The sequence below is a fragment of the Coturnix japonica genome, unplaced genomic scaffold (assembly GCF_054131305.1).
Source record: "Coturnix japonica strain WE unplaced genomic scaffold, WE-NBRP24 Scf062, whole genome shotgun sequence".
Taxonomy (NCBI): Eukaryota; Metazoa; Chordata; class Aves; order Galliformes; family Phasianidae; genus Coturnix; species Coturnix japonica.
In genome coordinates, this window is record NW_028188965.1 from 485,125 (window position 1) to 506,657 (window position 21,533).

Here is a 21,533-nt window from a genome sequence, read left to right on the forward strand (position 1 = left end):
CAGAGGGGGACCAAAGGGTGGCATGAGCAGCAGTTACTCCTTTACAGCATGGGGAAATTGAGGCACTGCACGAGGAGGGGACAACCCCACTGTGCCCCTTGTCCTGCTGGTCTTGGAAACCCACACAGCTTGTAACATACGCTGGATTTTGGGGTGTAGAAAATAACAGTTTTGTGCAAGAAAAAGCACTTGCAGGAAAAACATCTGGCATGGGGAGGGGTTAATGGGAACCAGTGGTAAATCCCCATGGTTGTGATGGGATAAATGGGGGAGCAAAGGAACCCCAGATATAGCAGGGGCTGCTGGAAGGCAGGAGGCTTTGGTAACCCAAACTGAACAGAGAAAACTTGAAGCACAGATTCTGCTTTAACTCCTCTCCATTAATCTATCAACCCATCTGTTGTATTCCATGAAGACTCCTCTTCAGGTGGGACCCATTTGCTTCTCGTTATGATGCAGTGGGTTGGAGGGCAGTTTCTGGGGGCATCAGAGAGGCAGAAATACAAGGGATGTTCTCACTGCTGCTATTTTTAGGCAGCAGGACCACGTGCAGGGCACTTTTCCTGCAGATAACCATAGATGATAAAAGGTTTATGCTGCTCAGGGTTTCACACATGCTTTCCAAAGCAGAAAGGTTGGCAGGTCAGGTGGTAGGTGAAGTTAAGGAAAGAAAAAATGCTGCTTTCAGCAGAGCTTGAAACAGATGGCCATGGAGCAGAGGGCAGGTGCTGCAGAGCTCTGTGCTGATGAAACCACCTGAAATGCATCTGAGTAATGAAACCACCTGAAAATATTAAGAGACCTTTAGGGCTGCTCCCTTCGTTAGAAGCTCCCCAGCACTCTGTGACCCTCAAGGCACTGATGGGGGAGGAGAACAGTGCAGTAATGGTTGTAGAATGGGATTTTGCTTTAACATGACTCCTTCCCCTGTGATGCCACCTGTGCTCATGAGAAGAACAAATATTGTGGGAGACTGAGCTGGAAGCAGCCACAGGGCAGCCAATCCAAGCAAGCACTGAGCAGGGTCTACCTGGGCAGGGCATGAGGTGTGGCAGAGCAGCGGGTCTGCAGTTTGCTCACCCATAACCATCCCAAATCATTGTGATCTATTTACCAAAGGAGCTCCATCTTCTGAGCTCACTGGTAGGAAACGTGTTGGGCACCGGGCAAACCCGCTTCTCTGGTAGGTGCTGTGTGCTCAGGCTTAGGCTGATGGAAGCATCTGTGCTCTGTTACTTCCTTTAAAGAGCTGGGCCTCCTAATTTTTTCCACGTCCACCCAGTCCGCCTTTCTTTGTCTCCTGGGCACAAAGGAGTCTCTGTGCATGCCAGAGTGTGTGTTCATCCCCAGCTGGGATGGGGGTGATCCTGTGTGCTTGTTTGGAGTGTGATTCATGTCCGACGTGCAGCAAAACAAAGGAAAGGTGTGGAAAATGCAAGTGTAGAACGTTGCACAAGAGGCTTGAAAGAATTTAGCGGCTTTGATTGACGTGGGTCTGCAATGTAGGCCAGGCTTAAACGTCTCCCGCTGTATTTTAATGGGTAGGACCTAAACTTGGACTGAACCAAACTCACCCGATGTTGTGTGTGTTGAAAACGGAGCCTTAGGAAACTTTAGAAAGCCTTTGAGGAGTGTTGGGATGGAGGGGCAGTGCTGTACCTGGGGGAGGAGGGGCTGCTGTGGGGATGGTGCTGGAATGTGGGGCTGTATGGGGTGAGGGGGGGGGGGGTTCTGTCCCAGCAGTTGAGTTTCACAGTAGAACTGCTGGCAGGAAATTCCTGTTTATTCCCGCATGACTCAGTTTAATTGTTCCTTCTCGGCAGGGAAGGGCAGAGGGGTGGGTTAGCTCTGAAGTGGAGGGGGGGAGATGGGGAGGTGAAGTGTTGCACCAAGTGTTCAAGGTGTTGAAATGCAGGTTTTAGGGAGGTGGGGGGCTCTGGGAGGTTGAATATCTTGGGTGTGCTTTGGGAGCTGGAGGATGGAGCCAACACTGCTGCGGTGCCTTCGCCCTATGCAGTATTAGGAGATGGTGACCATCACAGCAAACGCCTTCTCAGCCTTTTCCCCTCTTTGTTTCCAAGGGCACCTGGTGCTGAGTCCCATTCTGCCTCGTTGCACACACAAAACACCATTCCCAAACTCTCCCAGAGCCCCATTATGCAAAGCATTTTATCACAACATCGATGTCATTATCAGGAATTAAGCTAATTGGAGTAAAAATGCTTTCTTTTCCTGCACTGCCTGGGCATTGCAGCAAGTTATTTCTGTTGCTGCCTTCTTTGCTGCTAATTCATCGTGACATTAAGGAGCGTAATACATCAGCTTTTCTCTAATACACGTTTCTACTTTTTTTTTCTTAACATGTTAATGAGCATATTTAACATATTTCTTTAGAGATAATTGGATTCCGAGGCTCCCTGTGGTAATGCACCCAAACCCAGTGAGCAGTGCCTCTAATATCGAAAAAGCTTTCCTGCATTTAAATAATCCCACAATGAAAATTAGGAATTAATCTCCGGGCTGAAACAAGGCTTTCCAGGATACTTTGTTTTGAGGCACTTTTAATACATGTGTTAACCATCATGCTGGAGAATCTTAATTAAACCCTTTCCTTTGCATTTCTAGCCCGGGACCCACAAAGGGGCACAGGTATTTGGGATTATCTCATCCCCTTAATCCTCCTCATGAAGGATTTGTCTGCACTCCGTTTTCTCGCAGCTTATCTGTTTAAATGCAAAGCACAGAAGGAGGTTTGGAGCACATTGTTTCCTCAATGGACAAACGAGCTCCTGAGTTTCCTTTCTTCTCCCAGCCCCAGATCTGCTTAAGCAAACAATGGTGCGTAGCTCCATTGCACGGATTTGTGCTCGTGCAACACGTCGGCACACACCAGCTGGGGGCGTGCAGGACTTCAGCTCTGCTGCTCCCCCCTTTTTCCCCTTCCATGATGCATCCCGCTATGAGGATTTCTTGGAAAGCTCCTGAGCACAAAGCAGCTCTATCATAGAATCACAGAAGCATGGAATCCTTAGAGCTGGAAAGGTTTGAGGGCTATCTATTCCAACTCCCATACAATGAACAGGGACATCACAGCTGGGTCAGGTTGCCTAGACCCTTATCCAAAGTCTCCAGGGATGGGGCATCAACTGCAATGCTACATAACCACTTCCAGTGCCTCGCCATCCTCACTGTAAAAGGTTTTTCCTTATATCTAACCTAAATCTACCCTTCTTGAGCTTGTGTTAAGAGCTTGGAGATCCCACTCCCACTCTCCCTCCCACCATGGCTGCTCACTGCCCTTTCCTTGCCAAGCAGCTGGGATGGGGCTGCACGCTCCCTTTGGCCTCACTCTACTTGGGGCTGAAGGTTCGGTGGGGATTTGAGTCACCTCCTGTGGCTGTGGTGGTAGTGAATCACCTGCACTCATTTCAGCTTCACCTGGTGGTGGTGGGGACAATTTCAGTGCCTTTCCCCGTTAGCTTCTTTGCTGCTTAGTGTTTCAAAGGGAGAATTTGACTCTTTTTTGCTAACTGCTTTAAAATTAAGCTGCAATGTGCAGTGATGGATTTTGAGGGCACAAACCTCCTTTCTGCTGCCCGGAATAGAAGTGAGCACAGAAACACCCAGGGCAGGCACAGAGGAAGCAATGGGGAAGGGTTGGGAGGTGGCTGTGGGATGGGATGGGGCAATGAGGATGTGTTGGGAAATGTGACCTGATGGAACCCCATGAGAGGTGGAAGCAGAGCTGGGGTGGTGGCAGCATAGGGTGAGGAGCTGCCCATACTACCTGCAGCAATGCAGCCCCAGATCACTCCTGTCCTTTACCTCCAGCTGGGGAAATCACTGGCATTCCTTTTAAAGTTGAGCTGATTTTCATTCAGCCTGGCTTTCCCAAGAAGCACAGTTTTAATGCTCCCGGCTGTTATATCCTAACCTATTATTTGTAGCCAAATTTGGCTCAGTGATATGGTTAAAACAAAGGCTAAATTTCTATGAATCTTATGGCAGAATTGTAGAAGCATGGATAATGCTGCTGCAGTAGAAAGAAATGACCTGCTATGCCTCCTTTGGGGCTGTTGGATGTTGAAGAGGAGGAGGAAACCAGGCTCTACCAGTTCTGCCTGTGGGCTGCTGTGCACAGAGCAGAGTATTTGCATGGGGATGGTGCTGGGTCTGGATGTTCCAGGAGCTTCTCTCCCTAAATGGAGAGCTGTGTTGTGCTGGAGATTTAGCCAGCCATATCCCATGGGCCAAAGCTGTTTGACATTAAATCTGCCACAATGCTGAACTGGATCCTGAAAACAAGAGGAAAAAATATGGGATTTTTACTCAGAGCCAACCTGAAAATGGCTGAAGGCTTTTTGTTAAGTACTTCACTTTGTGAAGCTTGTGTACAATGTGAAGAGTGTCTTGGATGCATTGATGTGACCACTGTGCAAACTGGGAGGACTTGTCCCAGTCTGGTTCCTACTTATTGCCACCATTGGGTTGAGGTTTATGTGGGGAATTAAGGATATCTGCTCAACAGAAGGAGACATTTTGTCTTTCCCTTCCTTTCTGTAGGTAAGGGGCAGATGACGAGCTGATATGTTAGGAATGCCACAATCACACCTCATGCTTCTCCTCCAGCTGTACCAATTACACTCCACCCTGATGATGATGAGCTGTCACAAGGCAGGAATAATGACAGATGAGAGGAGAGCATGGCAGGGGAACATGAGAACTGCCAAAGGAATGGGGAGCTGGGAGAAGGCGGTGGTGCCTCTTGAGTGAAGAAATGGTTGGACTGGATGATCTTGGTGGTCTTTTCCAGCCTTTATGATTCCATGAAACATCCACTGAAGCTAAAAAAGCCAAAAAACCTAAGGTTTGTTTGAGGTTAAATTGTCATATAAAGCACAACAAACCATTAATAGCTATGGGATATGGAGTCCTTTGAAGAGCCAGAGGAGCCTTTACCTGGGTCTTGTTGACCACCTCATGGAGCTTTGGGAAGGGAAATGCAGCTTCCTGGAGGAAACAGCTCAGGCTCAGGCCCTGCTTTGTTGTTTTTATGTGCTCAGAAGCAGCCAGGATGATGCCAACAAACCCTCAGCACCATGAATGTGTGTCTGAGCACCAGACATGTTGGAATGGAGCGCTGTGCTGGCATTGCTAGATATGGGTTTGGGAGGAGAAGCACAGCTGGGATGATGTAAGTGTGTTAGGAAGTTATTATTTAATTGAGACAATGTGGGAGAGCACAACAGTTTGTGAAGGACAGCTTAGTAATACGGTGTCAAAAGAGGGTCTTGTAGCAATAAGCTGAGCCTGACTTTGCAACAGCATGTTTGGGATTATAATAAACAGTAATCCTCTGCCTCATCATCGCTGTTATTTTTATGTTACTATAGGCTATCTCCACTAATGTTCGATTTATATTGTCTCCAAATCTAATGGTGCAGATCTAATCTAACTCGTAAAAGAGTCACGTTGCAACACAATGGGCAGTATATATACTTCCAGGCACGAGAATCTGGTGGAGTGGCAGAATAAAATCTGTTGATTTATTTACCAAGAGGGCAAAAGAACAAAAGCAAATAGATGACAGATTCAGATTCATGAGAATTTATTCCCTACATCCACTAAGCTTCAATTCTTGCTCCTCTATAAGGGCTTGCTTCAACTCTTTGCAATGCACGCCATGCGCTAACATAGAGGGATGCTTTGTTTGATGCACATGCAGAGGCAGAACAGTCCTTGCTAAGAGAAAACATTAAAGACCCAGCCATAATCCAATAAAAATAGCTTTCATTGGCAGCTGTGTGGATGCCTGCCATTTCCAGGCAGCTGTTCCATGCCTTTTCCAAGCAGCAGCGCCCATGCTGCAGGAGCCATTGGTTTATCTTTCTCCCCATGCTATTTCTATGACTCCTATACCCACCCATGGCACGAGGCTGCTGTGGATATTTAGAAGGAGAGCCCCACTTGTAGGGGAACGCTGTTATGAGCAGGAAACTTTTCATTATACAGCATTTACCCCAGACTTCACTGGACATCATACAGCAGAACTTCAATTTCTCAGCACTATTCCTCTCCTGCTGTTCACTGCGAGTTTTCTGCTCATCCTTTGCTCTTTCCTCACCCTGGATGCCTTCTGTCATTTTATATCTCCTTAAAAGACCTTTCTGATGCCGTTAACGTCGCGCCTCTGAGCTCCTTTCCTCAATATTCTCATAACAATTTCAATCTAAGAGACCATTAGATATAAAAAAAAGGATAGAAAACCCAAAGGCAGAATCCTAACTGAATTTAAGGCAGATTATGAAAGCAGTTATTTATATGTGGGAAGCAGAAAGGCTGAAGATGATGAAACGGAGCTCAGCGAACGCAATTAATACATGCATTGCACTTTTGCCATGATTACTGCAGCCCATATGAGGCAATAAAGAATAAGGAGCGTAATTAACTGATGATTGAAAAATGTTTTTTATTTAGCGCGAGGCAGTTTTCTCGCCTGCTGATATGAATGAGAAAGCAGGAACTCACCGGGGGAGCTGCTACAAAAGAGCCTTTTCCTCACTTGGTGCCACGTAGCCAGCTCTTACAGCGGGCCAGGCAGCGCTCCACGATGGCAGCAGTGCTGGTGTTGAGGCGGAATGGTGCCCGTGGGTTGGAAGCACTGCTGGAGCCCTGGGTGGTTGCAGAGATGCAGGGCTCTGTGCACACTGAGGTTTGAGCTGTGCAGGGATCTGTGCATGGAAGCGGGCATTGCTCCGGATGGGGAGTGATGGCAGCTTGGGTGCAGCTGGGATCCTCTATGCAGATGGTGGGGAGGGTCTCCGGCATGTCTTCGAGCACCTCAATGGTACAGAGTGGTTCTGGGTGCTGCAGGGGAGGTGTTTCCACGCAGGTTTCAGCTGTCTGAAGGATGCAAAGCTCCACTGGTGCAATCCCATGCTGGCTTGGACAGGTCTCCACACACGTCCCAGCTGCCTCGGAGGTGCAGAGCTTCATGGACAAAGCTGGGTGCGGTACAAGGGTGGTTTCCACGTAGATCTCATCTGTCTCAGGAGTAATGGGTGACCCGGCATGCTGGTGGGGGAAAGCTTCCATGCATGTCCCCACTATCTCAGGGGCAGAGGGTGCTGCTGGAGAGGTGGAGGACTGCAGCGAGGTGCTGGTCTCTGCTTGGCACTGCTGCAGGTCACAGGGGTCCACTGCTGGGCTCACACAGGCAGTAACACATTGGGATGTGCAGGGGTTGCAGACATCCCCAGGTTCAGGGGCAGCGGGAGGTGGGCACGCAGGGCTACAGACATCAGGGCAGGAAGGCACAGACTGGCATAGGTCCACCCCAGGAGTCTGCTCAGGACAGGGACATGCATCCTGCATGGTGCAGGCGTCAGAGTGAGCTGTGACACTGCATGATGTGCAGAGGTCGGTGGGCACAGCTGTCTCCATACTGGCAGGAGGTGGCAGGCAGGGCAGCTCACATGGCTCCGGCATCTTCCTTCCTGGAGGGAATAAGAACAACTCAAAGTCCACCAATCCAATGCTTTCAACTGGTTGCTTTCCTGGCTGCTAGGCTCCCCAAGAAGATTTGTGCTGATCATGTTGCAATTCAGGTATGAGGGAAATCTCAGTAGAGGGGAAACTGGATGTTTGCTGTTTTGAAGTCTACAGGCATTCCTTACCAAAAGAAGATTGGTTATTTCTGCATGGACACCCAAATCCAAGTTCTCTATTTAAAGTCAGTGTTCAGCCAAATAGTTTCACACCAGCAGACCTTCCTTGTACAGATACTGATGGATTGAATTAACACTCCTAGCAGAGCTTTGTGTTTCCCTCTATCCCTCTCTTTTCCAGGTGTTTTCTCCTCACCCTGTAACACCCAGGCAGAACACCCACCTCAAGCCATCCCACCATTCTCATTGCTGAAGATAGCAACAGGCTCAACAGGTTGGAGCCAGGAGTCTCTACTTGGGTTTCCCATGGAGCTCAGTGCTCTTACCTGAGACCTCAACTGCTGCTGTGTGTGATGCTGTGCTCTCTTTGCCCTTCCACGACAGCTGTGTGGCTTCTGCCTCTAAATCCAGTGCTGGGAAGCCGGGAAGCATTCCACAAGGCATCCATGGGAATTATAGCAAAGTGCAAAGGGAGGAGATGATTACTCTTGTTACCAGCAAGATGTAAGAGCTAACAATTCTCCCTCACACAGCTGGTAGCAGTCATTTATCTCAGGGGAAGCCTTACACCCTAGATCTGTAAAGCCTGAGGGTACTCACCCAGTTCAATATCAGCACATGGAGACAGCAAGGAGACCCAACAGCCTCAGCAAGGGATCTGCTGTGTGCACACAGGAGCTTGGCCTCCGGAGACGGGTGCCCCAGGCACACAGACAAGCAGCCCTTCCTAGCACAGCCCTGCTCCGCCTCTACCCTCTGATGGATTATTTGACTAATTATTTTTAATGGAAACCGGCTATTTCCGTGGCTGCAGCATAACCTCAAGTAAGCTAAGATGGCTTGTGAATTCACATGGCCTTCCAACAGGGCTGACGTCAGGGAAGAATTTGGGAAATGAATGGATTCTTGGCTCGCTGGCAAATAGCTGGCCAGTCACAGCTTGGTTTTTCCTCCAGCCCAACACATCATCGCCGGCCATTAAGTGCTGGATGGGATGTGGGATGTGGGGGATTCTTTGCTTTTTAGCCACACCTGACCTGCTTCTGTCCCTGCCCGTGTCCTGTTTGGATGCAGTGCTGCCAGCTTTAAGGTCCTGACGTGCTCGTGGAAACTCTTGTATCATCACCTGTCTCGTGATATTTTGCATCTTCTCCTGGAGATCCAACTTGAATTACAAAGCACTGCTCTACCACATGGACATTGCCTTTACCCTTGTGTAGGTGCACCCCTGAAAAGCAAAGGGTTGGCTGGATCATTGACCACCACCATCCCCATTCAGCCCATTGGTTTACCAAAATCAGTTCAATTATGCCATTTCAAACCACTGTGGTTGGCAACCCAAATGGTCACGCATCCTGATTTGATTTCATTTTCAGTAACCAAAAGCCACTACATGGGGCATCACCATGCTCAGCAGTGTGAGCACACGCTTAAAGGGAGGGCAGAGTGCAGACACAAGAGCACTCCTTTGTCTCCAGATGATATATGACCTGCAAGTAATACTGGTTCCATGTCTGTGTCACAAGTGACTTAAGGCCAACTCGGAGCCAGCAAAGAAAGAATTCTCAGTCTTTGATCTCTTGGAGGCACTTCATTCGTTGTCTTTCCATTCTCATTTATGTCCAGGGAATTTCCAAGGAGAACATATTCCCTTCATTGCAACTGTGGCAGGCAAAACAGCCACACTGTGTTGCTGCAGTGCCACACAGTGTGCCATCCCTTATGAAGGGCGTATCTTAGTCTTGGTTTGGCCATTGTAGCGTAGATATGAACACAGCAAACCCCAAATAGGCACTACTGCCGTCAGTGCACCACCAGGGAGGTGGGTCATCACCCTACAGCGTCACTGCGGAGGGATGGGCTGCAGCAGGAGGTGTCCTACAAGGAACCTAAGTGACATTAAAAGCCTTTGCACAATGTGAAGTCTTCCCTTCCGCCTTACTGCCATATGCAACATATTCAAGTCTGGCTGGGAAGCTGCCTTTGGTTGAGGAGCACTGAGGGTGGCCCATGGGAGACTCCAGTTCTTGGTAGGATATAGTATGGAAGGAAGAGCATGGATGCTTGCACAGGATAGTGCTAGCCCTGGACTGTATAGGTGTCATGATGGAAGGTGCTAGAACACATACCAAAGTAATATTTATCCAAATATGAGTTTAATCCCAAAGGGGATTGTTTCCAGGCTGTATCACCAATGGTTTGTTTTCTACCTCCAGTACATAATACGTGGATCAGGAATTCAGCCTTGCAGGCAGCTGTCATAGTGTCGTATGTACAACCTCAGTGGCCAGGTTTCATTAAAAATTATAATGTAAGCAAGTAATTTTAGGATTGGAGGTGGAGCAGGTCTGGATTATTAAAAAATTGTATTTCCATACCCCTGAGGTGTCTCACTTCCGGAGACACGGACATTGAAATCGTATAAAAGGGTTCATATTGTAGTGTTTCCCAAGCCATTTTGGTTTCGTTAGCTTGTTCCTGGTGGTGAATTGGGTAAGTCTCTCTTGGCTTGTTGGGGTGTAGTGTAAAGGTTGGGGATATTGGATTGTTGAATGGTATCTGCAGAAGCAAGTTAAAAGACTTACAAGTGCTTCTGCTTAGTGAGATTTGTATGCGGCACTAATCAAGCAGCTAAGCTAAGGGTAAATATCCATTCCACCATCTTCCAGCTTCTATTCACTGTGTATTTTGCAATCGTGGTGTTTTCTCCATTGGGGTGCATCTTGGGGCAGCTGAGAGTGGACCAGCCTTCCCCTTTCCTAGTCACAACGCTGCCCTCTTTTAACCAGGAAATTATTGGGTTTGAGAGGGATCAAAAGGCAAAGCAAGTACTTCAAAGGCACAAAAGTGGGAGGGAAGACAAGAAGTGGAGCCTTGTAGGCTGTGGGGTAAGCCATGCCTGGAAGGGAGTCTGGATGAGAGGAGCTGAGGACATCTGTGGGCAGGTGGAGGCTGTCGTGCCTTCTGCCCATGCAATAGAATCTGGCAAAGTTTGCTTAAGACCATTTTTCACTCCTGTTTTGAGAAGCATTTTGGGATGTATGTGCAGTGAGCAGCTGCAGCCTGAGATGCTTCCACGTGGATTTGGTGCCCTGCTGTGATTTCAGTGTGCTTTCCCAACAAGTTGCTCAGTATTCCACAGGAAAAAGTATAGGGTGCCTCATAGCATAAAATAGCCTTGTGAAAGATGAGTGCCTCTGTTTTCCACACAGGGTATTTCTCTCCTTCTTTCAGACTTCCCTCCTCCCTCAGCCATGCTTTGCCAGACCGACTGCCAGCGCAGACAGCCCTGCCTCCCACCTCACGTTGTCCTGGTGAGGAATTTGCCCGTCAGTAGGAGTGTGGATCCCTGCAGCTCCATCTGCAACATCTCACACCTGAACACATGTGCAGAGCCCTGCTACTACGCCAAGGTTCCTCAGGGCACCACCACCTACCTGAAGCTTGGTAGTTGTGATGTGAGGCAGATTGCCTTGGATCCCTGCTGCCTTGGGATCACCACACTCACAGATCCCTGCTGTCAGGATGTGACCAGGTGCAGCAGCACTAGGTATGTGGATCCCTGCTGCTACAAGGTGACCGAGTGCAGCGGCACCAGGTATGTGGATTCCTGCTGTCAGGATGCTACCCAATGCACCACTGGATGCGTGGATCCCTGCTGCCAAGATGCTACCCAGTGCACCACTAGATGCGTGGATCCCTGCTGCCAGGATGCAACCCAGTGCACCACCACGTGTGTGGATCCCTGCCGCCAGGATGCAACCCAGTGCACTACAAGATGCGTGGATCCCTGCCGCCAGGATGTCTGCACTACTAGATGTGCAGATCCCTGCCGTCAAGATGTCACCAAGTGCACCACGAGGTGTGTGGATCCCTGCCGCCAGGATGCAACCCAGTGCACTACAAGATGCGTGGATCCCTGCCGCCAGGATGTCTGCACCACCAGATGTGCAGATCCCTGCCGTCAAGATGTCACCAAGTGCACCACCAGATGTGTAGATCCCTGCCACCAGGATGTCACCAAGTGCATCACAAGGTGTGTGTATCCCTGCTGTCAAGACGTCACCAAGTGCATCACCAGATGTGTAGATCCCTGTTGCCAGGATGTCACTAAGTGCACTACCAGATGTGTAGACCCCTGCTGCCAGGATGTCACCAAGTGCACTACCAGATGTGTAGACCCCTGCCGCCAGGATGTCTGCACCACCAGATGTGCAGATCCCTGCCGCCAGGATGTCACCAAGTGCACCACCAGATGTGTAGATCCCTGCTGCCAGGATGTCACCAAGTGCACTACAAGATGCGTGGATCCCTGCCGCCAGGATGTCTGTACCACCAGATGTGCAGATCCCTGCCGCCAGGATGTCACCAAGTGCACCACCAGATGTGTAGATCCCTGTTGCAAGGAAGTGACCAAGTGTACTACCAGGTGCGTTGATCCCTGCTGCAAGGAGGTGGCCAGGTGCACCACCAGATGTGCAGATCCCTGCTGTGGGGAAGTGACCAAGTGCACCACCAAGTGTGTGGATCCCTGCTGTAGACCTGTGACCAGATGCGCTACCACGTGTGTGGACCCATGCTACAGCAGAGTTACCAAGTGCACCACCAAGTGTGTGGACCCCTGCTATGGAGCAGCGACCCGATGCAGCACTAAGTGTGTGGAACCGTGTTGTGAGGAAGTGAGCAAGTGCACCAGCAGGTGTGTGGATCCCTGCTGTCGTGAGGTGACCAAGTGCACCACTAAGTGTGTGGACCCGTGCAGCAGAGCTGTGACCAAGTGCACCACTAAGTGTGTGGATCCGTGCTGCGGAAGAGTGACCAAGTGTGCAAGGTGCCAGAATCCCTGCTATGGAGAAATGAGCAAGTGCACCACCAAGTGCGTAGATCCCTGCAGGGGAAGAGTGAACAAGTATGTAGATCCGTGTTGTAGGGAGGTGACCAGCTGCAAAACCAGGTGTGTGGATCCCTGTTGCAAGGAGGTGACCAAGTGCACTACCACGTGTGTGGATCCCTGCTGTAGAGAGGTGACCAAGTGCACCACCATGTGTGTAGATCCCTGCTGCAAGGAGGTGACCAAGTGCACCACCACATGCGTGGATCCCTGCTGCAAGGAGGTGACCAAGTGCACCACCACATGTGTGGATCCCTGCTGTAGAGAGGTGAGCAAATGCACAACCACATGCGTGGATCCCTGCTGCAAGGAGGTGACCAAGTGCACCACCACGTGTGTGGACCCATGCTGCCAGAATACGACCCAGTGCACCACCAGGTGTGCAGATCCCTGCTGCCAGGATACCACCCAGTGCACCACCACCTGCGTGGATCCCTGTTGTCAGGATGTGACCCAATGCACCTCCACCTGTGTGGATCCCTGTGCCCCCTGCTTTGTGAGGCCCACCCCGCTGTGTGCCAGCTTCTGTGGCCAGCACTACTCCATCAGCTGTGCTGATATCTGCTGCCGCAAGTGAATGGCTCCTTGAGGGGTGGTCCTACAGTGGGAGCTGCCATGGGATCCCTCTGCTGCGTCGCTGCTCTGTGCAGCCCCAACTGCTATGGAATGAAAATGGTTTGCAGACCTCCTGAGCTCTCCGATGTCTTCCTCACCTCCTGGCTCTCCTCGTGCCCTGTCTGTCCGAGGAAGGGCAGATCCTCACATGGTTTTCCTTGCATTCTGCATCATATATAATAGATTTACCTAAAGCGTAATGCCTTTCCTTGTAACATGTAACCGATTGATTTTGTGCCCCCAGGATTATTTGCCTGGGTGAGAGATTCTGTAATTCTTTTCTGCAGTGATGTGGTTGGAGGAATTTATCTTTCCCCGCCATCATCTCCTTTTCTTATATGAAGCAATAAAAACAATTGATCTTGGCACCAGCTGTCTGCAAGCTCTCCTTCTCTTTTGCACTCCCCCACTCTCACACCTTCTCTTAATTTCTACCCAAAAGAGTGATCTGCCTTGGCCTATTGCAGCTCACTTGGTGGATGGTTGCTAGGCACAATGGCAGGGATTTGCTTACCACTGATCTCTGCAGAAATGCTGTCAGTGTGAGCAAGGTGCCCTGGGCAATTGCTATAGCCCTCCATGAACGTTGATTGACAGGGATCCAAGGGGTTCCTCTTTAGCACCAAATCTGTTTGCGAAGTCTAAGAAAAAGCAACATGCCCAAGAACTTAAAACCCCATCACTGCTTGTATTAAGGACACTGCTCTGCAGTTCTCTGGGTGTAGATGCTGCTGGGGGCTCAGCAGGAGCTGCAGAAGGGAGGGAGGTAGCCACCCATCCACTGAGCAGCAGCGTGGGTGCACCTCTGTCTGCAGGCACCCACTGCCTTGCTCTTAAAGGTGCCCCAGGACATGAGGCTGATGACTAACCTGCAATTAACATGTCTGGGAGAGAAGCTGGACCAGTAGTGGGATGAGCAAAGACCTACCCAGGGATATGGCATTGCACGCTATGGGAGGTCTTGCATCGTGCAAAACACACTGCCCTCGTGCAAATCACGCTGTTCTCTCACCTCTCCTGGTCCCATTCTCCCCATTGCTGCTGATGGGCTGCACTCAGGATCCTCAGCTAATGCTTAGGTGCTGCCTGAGTCCCAGTGTTATGCCTCAGAGGCACCAAGCCAATCAAGGCTGGTTAATTACCCCCCTTTGGAGATCTGGCCCAGCTCCAAGGCTCCTCCAAAACTCACTGTGCAAGCACGGATTACCTTTGTTCCTGCTCCCAAATTCAATGGAATGCTGGATAGTTGGAAGCCTGTGTCTTTGAGGCTATTATAACAGTTCTTAACAACCTTCAGTGTTTGCTGGGCCAGATAATGTGCTCTGAGCTCTGAAATGTACCCCTCAGGGATTGGGACACAGATATATTCAGTAAAGAAAAGCCAGATTCATGTTCTTGAGTGCTGGAAAACCAAAGTAAGTATTTGCAATAGTCAGAAGGCAAAAGCTAGTTCCTCTTTTTCAGCCTTAATGGTATTCAGCTGCTCACTTATCATTCTTCATGGAGCACTCACCTTCCTGAGTAAACAGGAAAAGAGGTGTATAGTGCTGGATCAGGGTTCCTCTTGGCCCAGAAGTAACGATCTCATTACTTGATCAAACAGTCCCTGGGGCACGGACTAGACAAGCCACTTGTTTTCATGTGATACTAATTGCATTGCACTCAGCCTGTTGGCATCTCAGCTATGTGAGGATTTCCAAAGCCCAGCGATGGCCATGGGAAACCTCCCCGGTGCTGAGTGCCTTTCTGCTGGTAGGGGAATGATGGGAGGGGAAAGTCGGGTGTAATAAAGTCTCAGACTGAAAGGTGTAATTACAGGAGAGCAGGCAGGGAAGTCCTTGCCATGCTGAGACAAGGAGAGAATCCTTATTTTCTGTGGAAATGCTTTGTGCACTAAAATGTGGGTGGTGTGCTGGATGGGATGCTGTACAGACACAAAGCTTCTTCCAGTTGTGTGTGAAATCCCTGGTGCCAACAGTGCTGGATGCAACAGAGGAAAAACGTAGGCTCTTGTGTAAAGCAGAGGATGCAAAGAGATCCTCAGGTGTCCTATCTCTAAAGTCTTCAGGAGGCTCTGAAATAGTGCTTTCCCACTGAGCAGCTCAAAGCAGTGCAGCCAAAATGGCCACCAATGGACGTTGCTTCAGGTTACTGACTCACTGAATTTAATAGGAACAGTCAAACAGCCAAATGGCTCATAAATGTAATAGACATCCACAAATAAGTGCTAATTTAAACTAATAATCCAGCACTCTGGTGTTCCCACATATTACAAATGTGGATCAATTTATATCTCCTAAAATATCTATTTCTCCCAGAACTCTACAATTTCTTGCTAATCAAATATAACAACAGGGTATACAATAACACACTATAAAAAGGGACAGGTAGGACCAGCTCTCACACTTGGTTTCAGAAGGGAGCCTGGAGCCCTGGGTAAGTGTGGAGGATGGAACAAACCAGTCCTAGAGAAACTCCCCAGCGAGATAAGTGATGATGGCAGCGCTTTGAGGGGACCTTGAGGTGCTGGTGGGTGCCTGCTTGTTGAGCATCATAGAGGAGGGTTGGTGCCAGGAGGAGATGGGGAGATGTTCTTCCATCAAAATGCTGAGCACCTGAATTTCAGCTAGTTGCTCTCTGTATGTTTTACAGTCTGCAGGGGTTCTACTTGATGGGTCTTTCTCCTCTCTCTGAAGCAGATGTCTAATATGAGCAAAGCATACTTTCTATGTTCCCATTCCTTTCTTGGCAACCCTGCACATAGCAGAGGGGTTGAAACTAGATGATCATTATGGTCGTTTTCAACCCAGGTCATTCCATGATTCTATGATTCTATGATTCTATGATTCTATGATTTCTATCACATACAAAAGCTGTAGTGCAAGTCAAGGGGGGGAAAAAAAAAGGCATGTGATGCACCTGCAAAGGAAGAGAGGAGCAGAAAGTATGTACGAACCACGAGGTGCTGCTGGGAGGACGTCAGGAGCAATGCAAATCTGCTCACATGCATTCAGGACAGGAACTCGGTTTCCCCATGTAAACACCTGGAAGGAATCAGTGCTGGTGAATGTCATTCTCCAACGTGATCCTGGTGCACAGTATAAACAGGATGCATCATGCATAGATGCTGAATGGGTTGTTGGCTTTTGTTTTTCTGCCCATTCAGCATCTTTGTAAGTGATGTAGTTGGCTGCCTACACATAGCCCAGTGATGACATTCCATCTCCCTAGCTGGAATATTTTGGAGCAATGAGGATTTTCTGTGCTGTGTATCTGAGTTGCATACCATGGCTAGATAAGGGCTTCAATAGCTTGCCTGGTACTCTGGGCATAAACTGTGTTTATAATGAAGTGCCTTACACTGCTCTGACAATGAAAAATGGGCCTTAAAATGTGTCCTCCTTTTCTATGATCTCAACAGCTTGAAGGGGTTCCCACTGTAGTTGTGTCCCCATTGGCATTGCCAAGTACAAATGTTGCTAATAGGGCAACAGTGGGTAGGAATGGGTGGAATACATTTGTTGGCCAAAAAGGAACTGGAGAAGCATAAATCTCAGTATATTGTGGAAGCACTGGTGGAACACTGTAGGATTAACTCTCTCTTACCACAAGAAGTAGGACTAAATGTTTCACCCAGTAAATCAGATCAATTGCCCATCTACCCTAATAATACCAGTCTGTTCTTACTGTATTGAAAAAACCAAAGGGATCATTCAGATATTTATGGAAAACAAATAAATGAGACGAATTTAACTGGGCATAATAAATCCATTTGGAAAAGCACTTACATGATTTTTTTCCAATTACTGTCTCATTCCCATTGGGATCCACGTGATGTGCATAAGGTGGAAGCAGGATTTGCTCAGGATCACGTTTTGCCTGGAAGAAGGTTTCCATCAAAAATTAGGCTGTAGACAAATATGTAAAGCATGTGCAGGTGGAGCCTATGCAGGTTGTTAGTGGTCAGATCTCCATACCCCTGGGCTCCTTCGTTTCCGGAGGTGACGCCACTCACGCCATATAAAAAGGTTTGCATTTTGATGCCCACATCAGTTCATTTGTCTACTCCCTCACTCACTTGGGTTGGTGAGCGGTAAGTCTTTCTTGGATTTATCAGGGAATAATTTGATGATTGTTCTTCTTGGTTGTTCTGGTCAAAAGGGTATATTAATTATCACAGGAAAGCTTTGCTTCAGGTGCTCCCATTCCAGGATCCACCTTGGAATGGGAAGAGGATGTTTGACTCTTAGAGATTGCTCTTCCTTAAGTAGCTTGCAAATGTCCTGTCACATCTTCAGCAACCGTCTGTCTCTTATGCTCCTTCATGTTCTGTCTTCATCAACCTTTATTTTAAACCTCATTAAGTCGGGAAATTACATAAATTACTGGATGCTGCAGAGTAAGACTTGGGACTTCAAAGGAGATGGGTGGGAAGAAGCATTATCATGAAGAAGGAAGCTGCAGGACACCTGTGGGCTGAGCTGCAGGAGTAAACTGGGAGAAGGCAACGCATAGAATTGAATGAGAAACAGGAGCTGCAACCTCTGGGCTAACTCTTTCCTCATGAAGGAGCCCATTAAAACTGATGCAACTCCAATGCTGTACTATGATACGCAGCACAGAGTGTCTGAACTGGTGGTCTTTGGCTTTCTCCTCTGGGATTAGCAGCTCGATGTCTACACAGATGGGACTGTGCTCTGTGGTGTGTTTGAGGAGCTGAAGAAGTGACCATCAAAAGATGTGCTATGGAATGTCTATTGGTTTAATTAAGAAAATAAGGAAATGGGCTATTGTTACGTTATGGTTTACAAAGCTAAACCGTGTGCAGCAGTTCCGAGTTTATGGTTGTGGTTTTCCTGGCAGTGATACTTTCAGGTTCCCAAGAAAGTGTTAGTTGTATGCATTCAGATCCAGAAATCATTCAAACATGAATGTTTCCCTTATTGACTTCTCAGTCCACCAACTAACTGCTATGCCTGTTTGAAGGGATCATTATGTGAACTGTGGCTTAGGGAGAAAAGAGTCCTGATTTGTTTGTCTTGTTTTTGCCTTCCAGTATCCAGCAGGATGTCTTACTACGAGCAGCGCAAGCAGCCCTGCCTGCCCCCTCCCATCTGCCTGCAGAAATGCGGCCAGTGCGTGGAGTCCTGCAGCAACATCTGCGTGAAGCCGTGCACAACTCAATGCGTGGAGGTCTGCCAGAACCCCTGTGCCTCTGAGTGCACCACGTGCTGCACCACTCAGTGCGTGGAGCCTTGCAGCACCCAATGCGTCACCCAGTGTGTGGAGCCTTGCAGCACCCAGTGTGTCACCCAGTGTGTGGAGCCTTGCAGCACCCAGTGCACCACTCAGTGCGTGGAGCCTTGCAGCACCCAGTGTGTCACCCAGTGTGTAGAGCCTTGCAGCACCCAGTGCACTACTCAGTGTGTAGAGCCTTGCAGCACCCAGTGCACCACTCAGTGTGTGGATGTCTGTGCCCCCACATGCATTGATACCTGCATCAAGCCCTGTGCTACCCAGTGCCCGACGCAGTGCCCGGTGCCGTGTGTGGAGCAGTGCAGCACCCAGTGCAGCACCAAGTGCGTGGAGCCTTGCTCAGCATCATGCGTGGAGGTGTGCACCAAGAAGTGTGTGGATAAATGTGAGACCGTGTGCCTGGAGCCATGTGGCACCGTCTGCACTCGTCCATGCTAATTGCCTTCATCGAATGAGCCTTGCAGGCAGCCTTTGGTGCATGGCAATATCTGCAGGCTCGTGAGCACCCAGGGAATGAAATACAGACAACAGACCTACATGCAACGTATCAAAACCTCCCTTGACATGGTTAATGCATGCTCTCTTTGACTTGGAAAATATTCCTCTGCCTTTTTCATCCTGTATCTCTTCTTCCTGTGCTACATCTGCAATCTCAGCACCTTTTTCTTGGTAACTGCAGTTGGCCAGTCTTCTATTATCTTGGGGAGATATTCTGCAATAGTTGTACTGTGAGCAGTTGGTGGAAGATGTCTCCCCTTCTGTTCCTTAATCCTCTTCATGTCTTCTAAATGTTTGTCCTCTTGCCTTTCAGTGTCTACATGCAGCAATAAAAACTGTCCATCGATGGCATCAGTGTGTCATCTTGTCTTTCTTTACTCCCTAAATTCCCACATCTTCAGACCAAAGGACACATTTAGTTTTCCTATTAAAAAGCTGGTGCAGTCATGGAGGATTTGTGCCTACAGTGCTGCAAACCAAGCCTGCATCCTAACACTGAACAAAGCCAATACCATAAGCAAAACATCACCCAATGAATACTGCTCTGACAGATGTCATGGTTTTATTCTACGTCAAATTAATGGTATTTTTGGTCTTTGTGTCTCTGGATTCTGGGGCCAAATCTGTTAAAAGGATACTTCAAAAGTAACAAAAGCCCTGACCTAAGGGAGAAGGCATTGAGAAGGCATTAAGATCGCTGATGTAATCTTAATTATTCATTTAAACCAATCCAAAGGAAATTGAAAATGGCCTTTTCAGGCAACTTTTCCCATGATCTCCATTGACTGAAGACAGAAAGTAGGGGATCTGGCTTCAAGGGGTGAACCTTGTCATCCATCAGGAGCAGGTCCTTGCCCTGCAAGGCTGTAGTTTTGCTCCCAAGTTTGCTTCAAATTCTCTATGTGACTTCGGGCAAGTCTCACTGTTGTCATCTATCCATTCTCCATCTGCAATGAGAAGTGACCTCCCCAGTTCATAAAGCAATTGACACTGCGGGTTCATTAACATCTGGCAGGGGACAATAAGGTTTTAATTCCTTTACAAGCACACATTATTTATTTGGAGTCACAATTCTGAAGCCAATAGAGAACCATTGTCTGGACAGAGTTATAACCATTTAGATGTTGAGTTTCAGAGATAATACTCCCTTTGTCTTACACACCTGCATGTGACTTGCCCACCTCTGTCTACATGATGGCCATGCAATTTCCATGTCTGGGACAGGCTTATTACCCACTTACCATGTCATTATGGCAAGGGTGGAGAGGGGCTGATCTAGAAAAGAAAAGAGTTATATATAGGTGTGTGTAAACACTCTTACCAAATCAGCTTTTAATGAAACCCTGTGTGCAGGTGTAGAGTTTGACAGTAGATTACTTTTTGCCCTTGTTTCTGTCAACACCAAAAGGTACAATCACTGAACAGGAATAACGACAGACAAGATGTTGTATCTCACGAAGGCAAACTGTTTCTACACTAGAACACACCTTTCCATTTGGAGACACAAACCAAGGTGGACCAGATATCAAACAGCAAGAAAAGGGAAGGCAAAATGGAGGCCACGCACCTCCAACTCCTGCTGTTGAACACAAACCTTTGGGGATTCATCAATGAACTTTGCCATCCCTAACCCCATAAAGGACTGCAGCGTCGACTTCCAGATGTGGAAAAAATCTGTCAGGCAGTCATGTGCAGCTGCTAATGAGATCTGTTGTCCAGATTAGTCACCTCTGACTGATTCCAGTCCTCTTCATCCAGCTCTATCAGCCACATGAGTCATTTAAGTTTCCTCTTCTCCCCCATCTCTGCGAGCACTGCTCCAGGCACAGGTAATGACATATATGAGCATGCTGGGGGAAGTGGCAAAGAGAACTGCTGGGCTGTGTCCATTGTGCTTCCTGTGCCTGATGGACTGTGTGTTGCAAAAGCCCTGACACATCGCTCCCCTATGCACCTGTGGTCAGAGTTGAGCATTGCTAAGATTCTCTCATACATTTAGAACAAATGAATGGCGTTTCGTCCATGTTAACCTCACGGTCATTAAGACCCCTGATTAATCAGCAATGAATGGGGGATATTACGTGATGGGATTTTCCATGAGCACCTTCTGCTCTCCTACAGCCAGTGGAAGCCATGTCCATCATTTCTTTGCATATCACACCACTATGCTGAGGACTGGGCTGTAATTCATAGGGCTGAACATGACCCCACAGGGCACAGCACTGAGGAACCCTCAATGAAGTCTTGAACTACCTTTTCCATTAAAGCTAGAGGCAATGTTTGTGTTGAAAGAGTTTTTCTGTTTCTTCCTTGGGAAATATTCAAGAGGACTGACATTTTCCTCAAACATAGACCCATCAGCAGCAAAAAGAATCCTGCCATGACCTCAGCAAGCCAAGCCCAGTGCTTGTAAACAAGTTTTAGGTCCTTCAGTGAGAAACTAAGGGAAATCTCAAGGAAAGATAAGGGGGATGGTTTCTATTTCTTTTTTTGATAATATAAAATGATTCAGTTCCCTTTTTGGGAAGGAAACGGAGAACAGAAGCAACATCTGTCCTGGTGATTATAGGCAAAATTACCAGGAGACACCTCAACTTTATGCAAAC

At 48.3% G+C, this 21,533-nt stretch overlaps 3 protein-coding genes across 5 annotated transcripts; 2 read left to right on the plus strand and 1 right to left on the minus strand.

The window, feature by feature from the left end:
- Positions 1 to 303: 303 nt before the first annotated feature.
- Positions 304 to 13,279, plus strand: LOC107324403 (uncharacterized). Of its 2 annotated transcripts, none has more exons than XM_085533659.1 (2): positions 304 to 427; positions 10,902 to 13,279. In XM_085533659.1, exon 2 carries the CDS (start codon positions 10,922 to 10,924, stop codon positions 13,133 to 13,135), a length of 2,214 nt encoding a protein of 737 aa, XP_085389785.1. In that variant the 5' UTR covers positions 304 to 427; positions 10,902 to 10,921; the 3' UTR covers positions 13,136 to 13,279. The 2 variants fall into 2 exon arrangements, with proteins under 2 accessions (XP_085389785.1, XP_085389784.1); XM_085533658.1 differs by lacking the exon at positions 304 to 427 and adding an exon at positions 10,140 to 10,160.
- On the minus strand, positions 6,459 to 8,395 carry LOC146751718 (uncharacterized). Of its 2 annotated transcripts, XM_085533661.1 has the most exons (3): positions 8,268 to 8,395; positions 7,994 to 8,080; positions 6,459 to 7,496 (listed from the first exon to the last, which is right to left on the minus strand). In XM_085533661.1, the coding sequence occupies exon 3, from the start codon at positions 7,486 to 7,488 to the stop codon at positions 6,559 to 6,561; it is 930 nt and encodes a 309-aa protein (XP_085389787.1). In that variant the 5' UTR covers positions 7,489 to 7,496; positions 7,994 to 8,080; positions 8,268 to 8,395; the 3' UTR covers positions 6,459 to 6,558. The 2 variants fall into 2 exon arrangements, with proteins under 2 accessions (XP_085389787.1, XP_085389786.1); XM_085533660.1 differs by lacking the exon at positions 8,268 to 8,395 and having other exon boundaries at positions 7,994 to 8,240.
- A 3,964-nt stretch (positions 13,280 to 17,243) lies between the features above and the next one.
- LOC107324407 (uncharacterized) lies at positions 17,244 to 19,272 on the plus strand. The gene is made up of 2 exons (XM_015884385.3): positions 17,244 to 17,266; positions 18,230 to 19,272. The coding sequence occupies exon 2, from the start codon at positions 18,241 to 18,243 to the stop codon at positions 18,865 to 18,867; it is 627 nt and encodes a 208-aa protein (XP_015739871.2). The 5' UTR covers positions 17,244 to 17,266; positions 18,230 to 18,240; the 3' UTR covers positions 18,868 to 19,272.
- The last annotated feature ends 2,261 nt before the right edge of the window (positions 19,273 to 21,533 follow it).

Coding starts and splice junctions, on each gene's coding strand:
- LOC107324407 (XM_015884385.3), top strand. CDS start 18,241: ATGTCTTACTACGAGCAGCGCAAGCAGCCCTGCCTGCCCCCTCCCATC.
- LOC146751718 (XM_085533660.1), bottom strand. CDS start 8,111: ATGCCTTGTGGAATGCTTCCCGGCTTCCCAGCACTGGATTTAGAGGCA. Junction 7,497..7,993: donor AGCAGCAGTTGAGGTCTCAG/GTAAGAGCACTG, acceptor TATTCCCTCCAG/GAAGGAAGATGCCGGAGCCA.
- LOC107324403 (XM_085533659.1), top strand. CDS start 10,922: ATGCTTTGCCAGACCGACTGCCAGCGCAGACAGCCCTGCCTCCCACCT.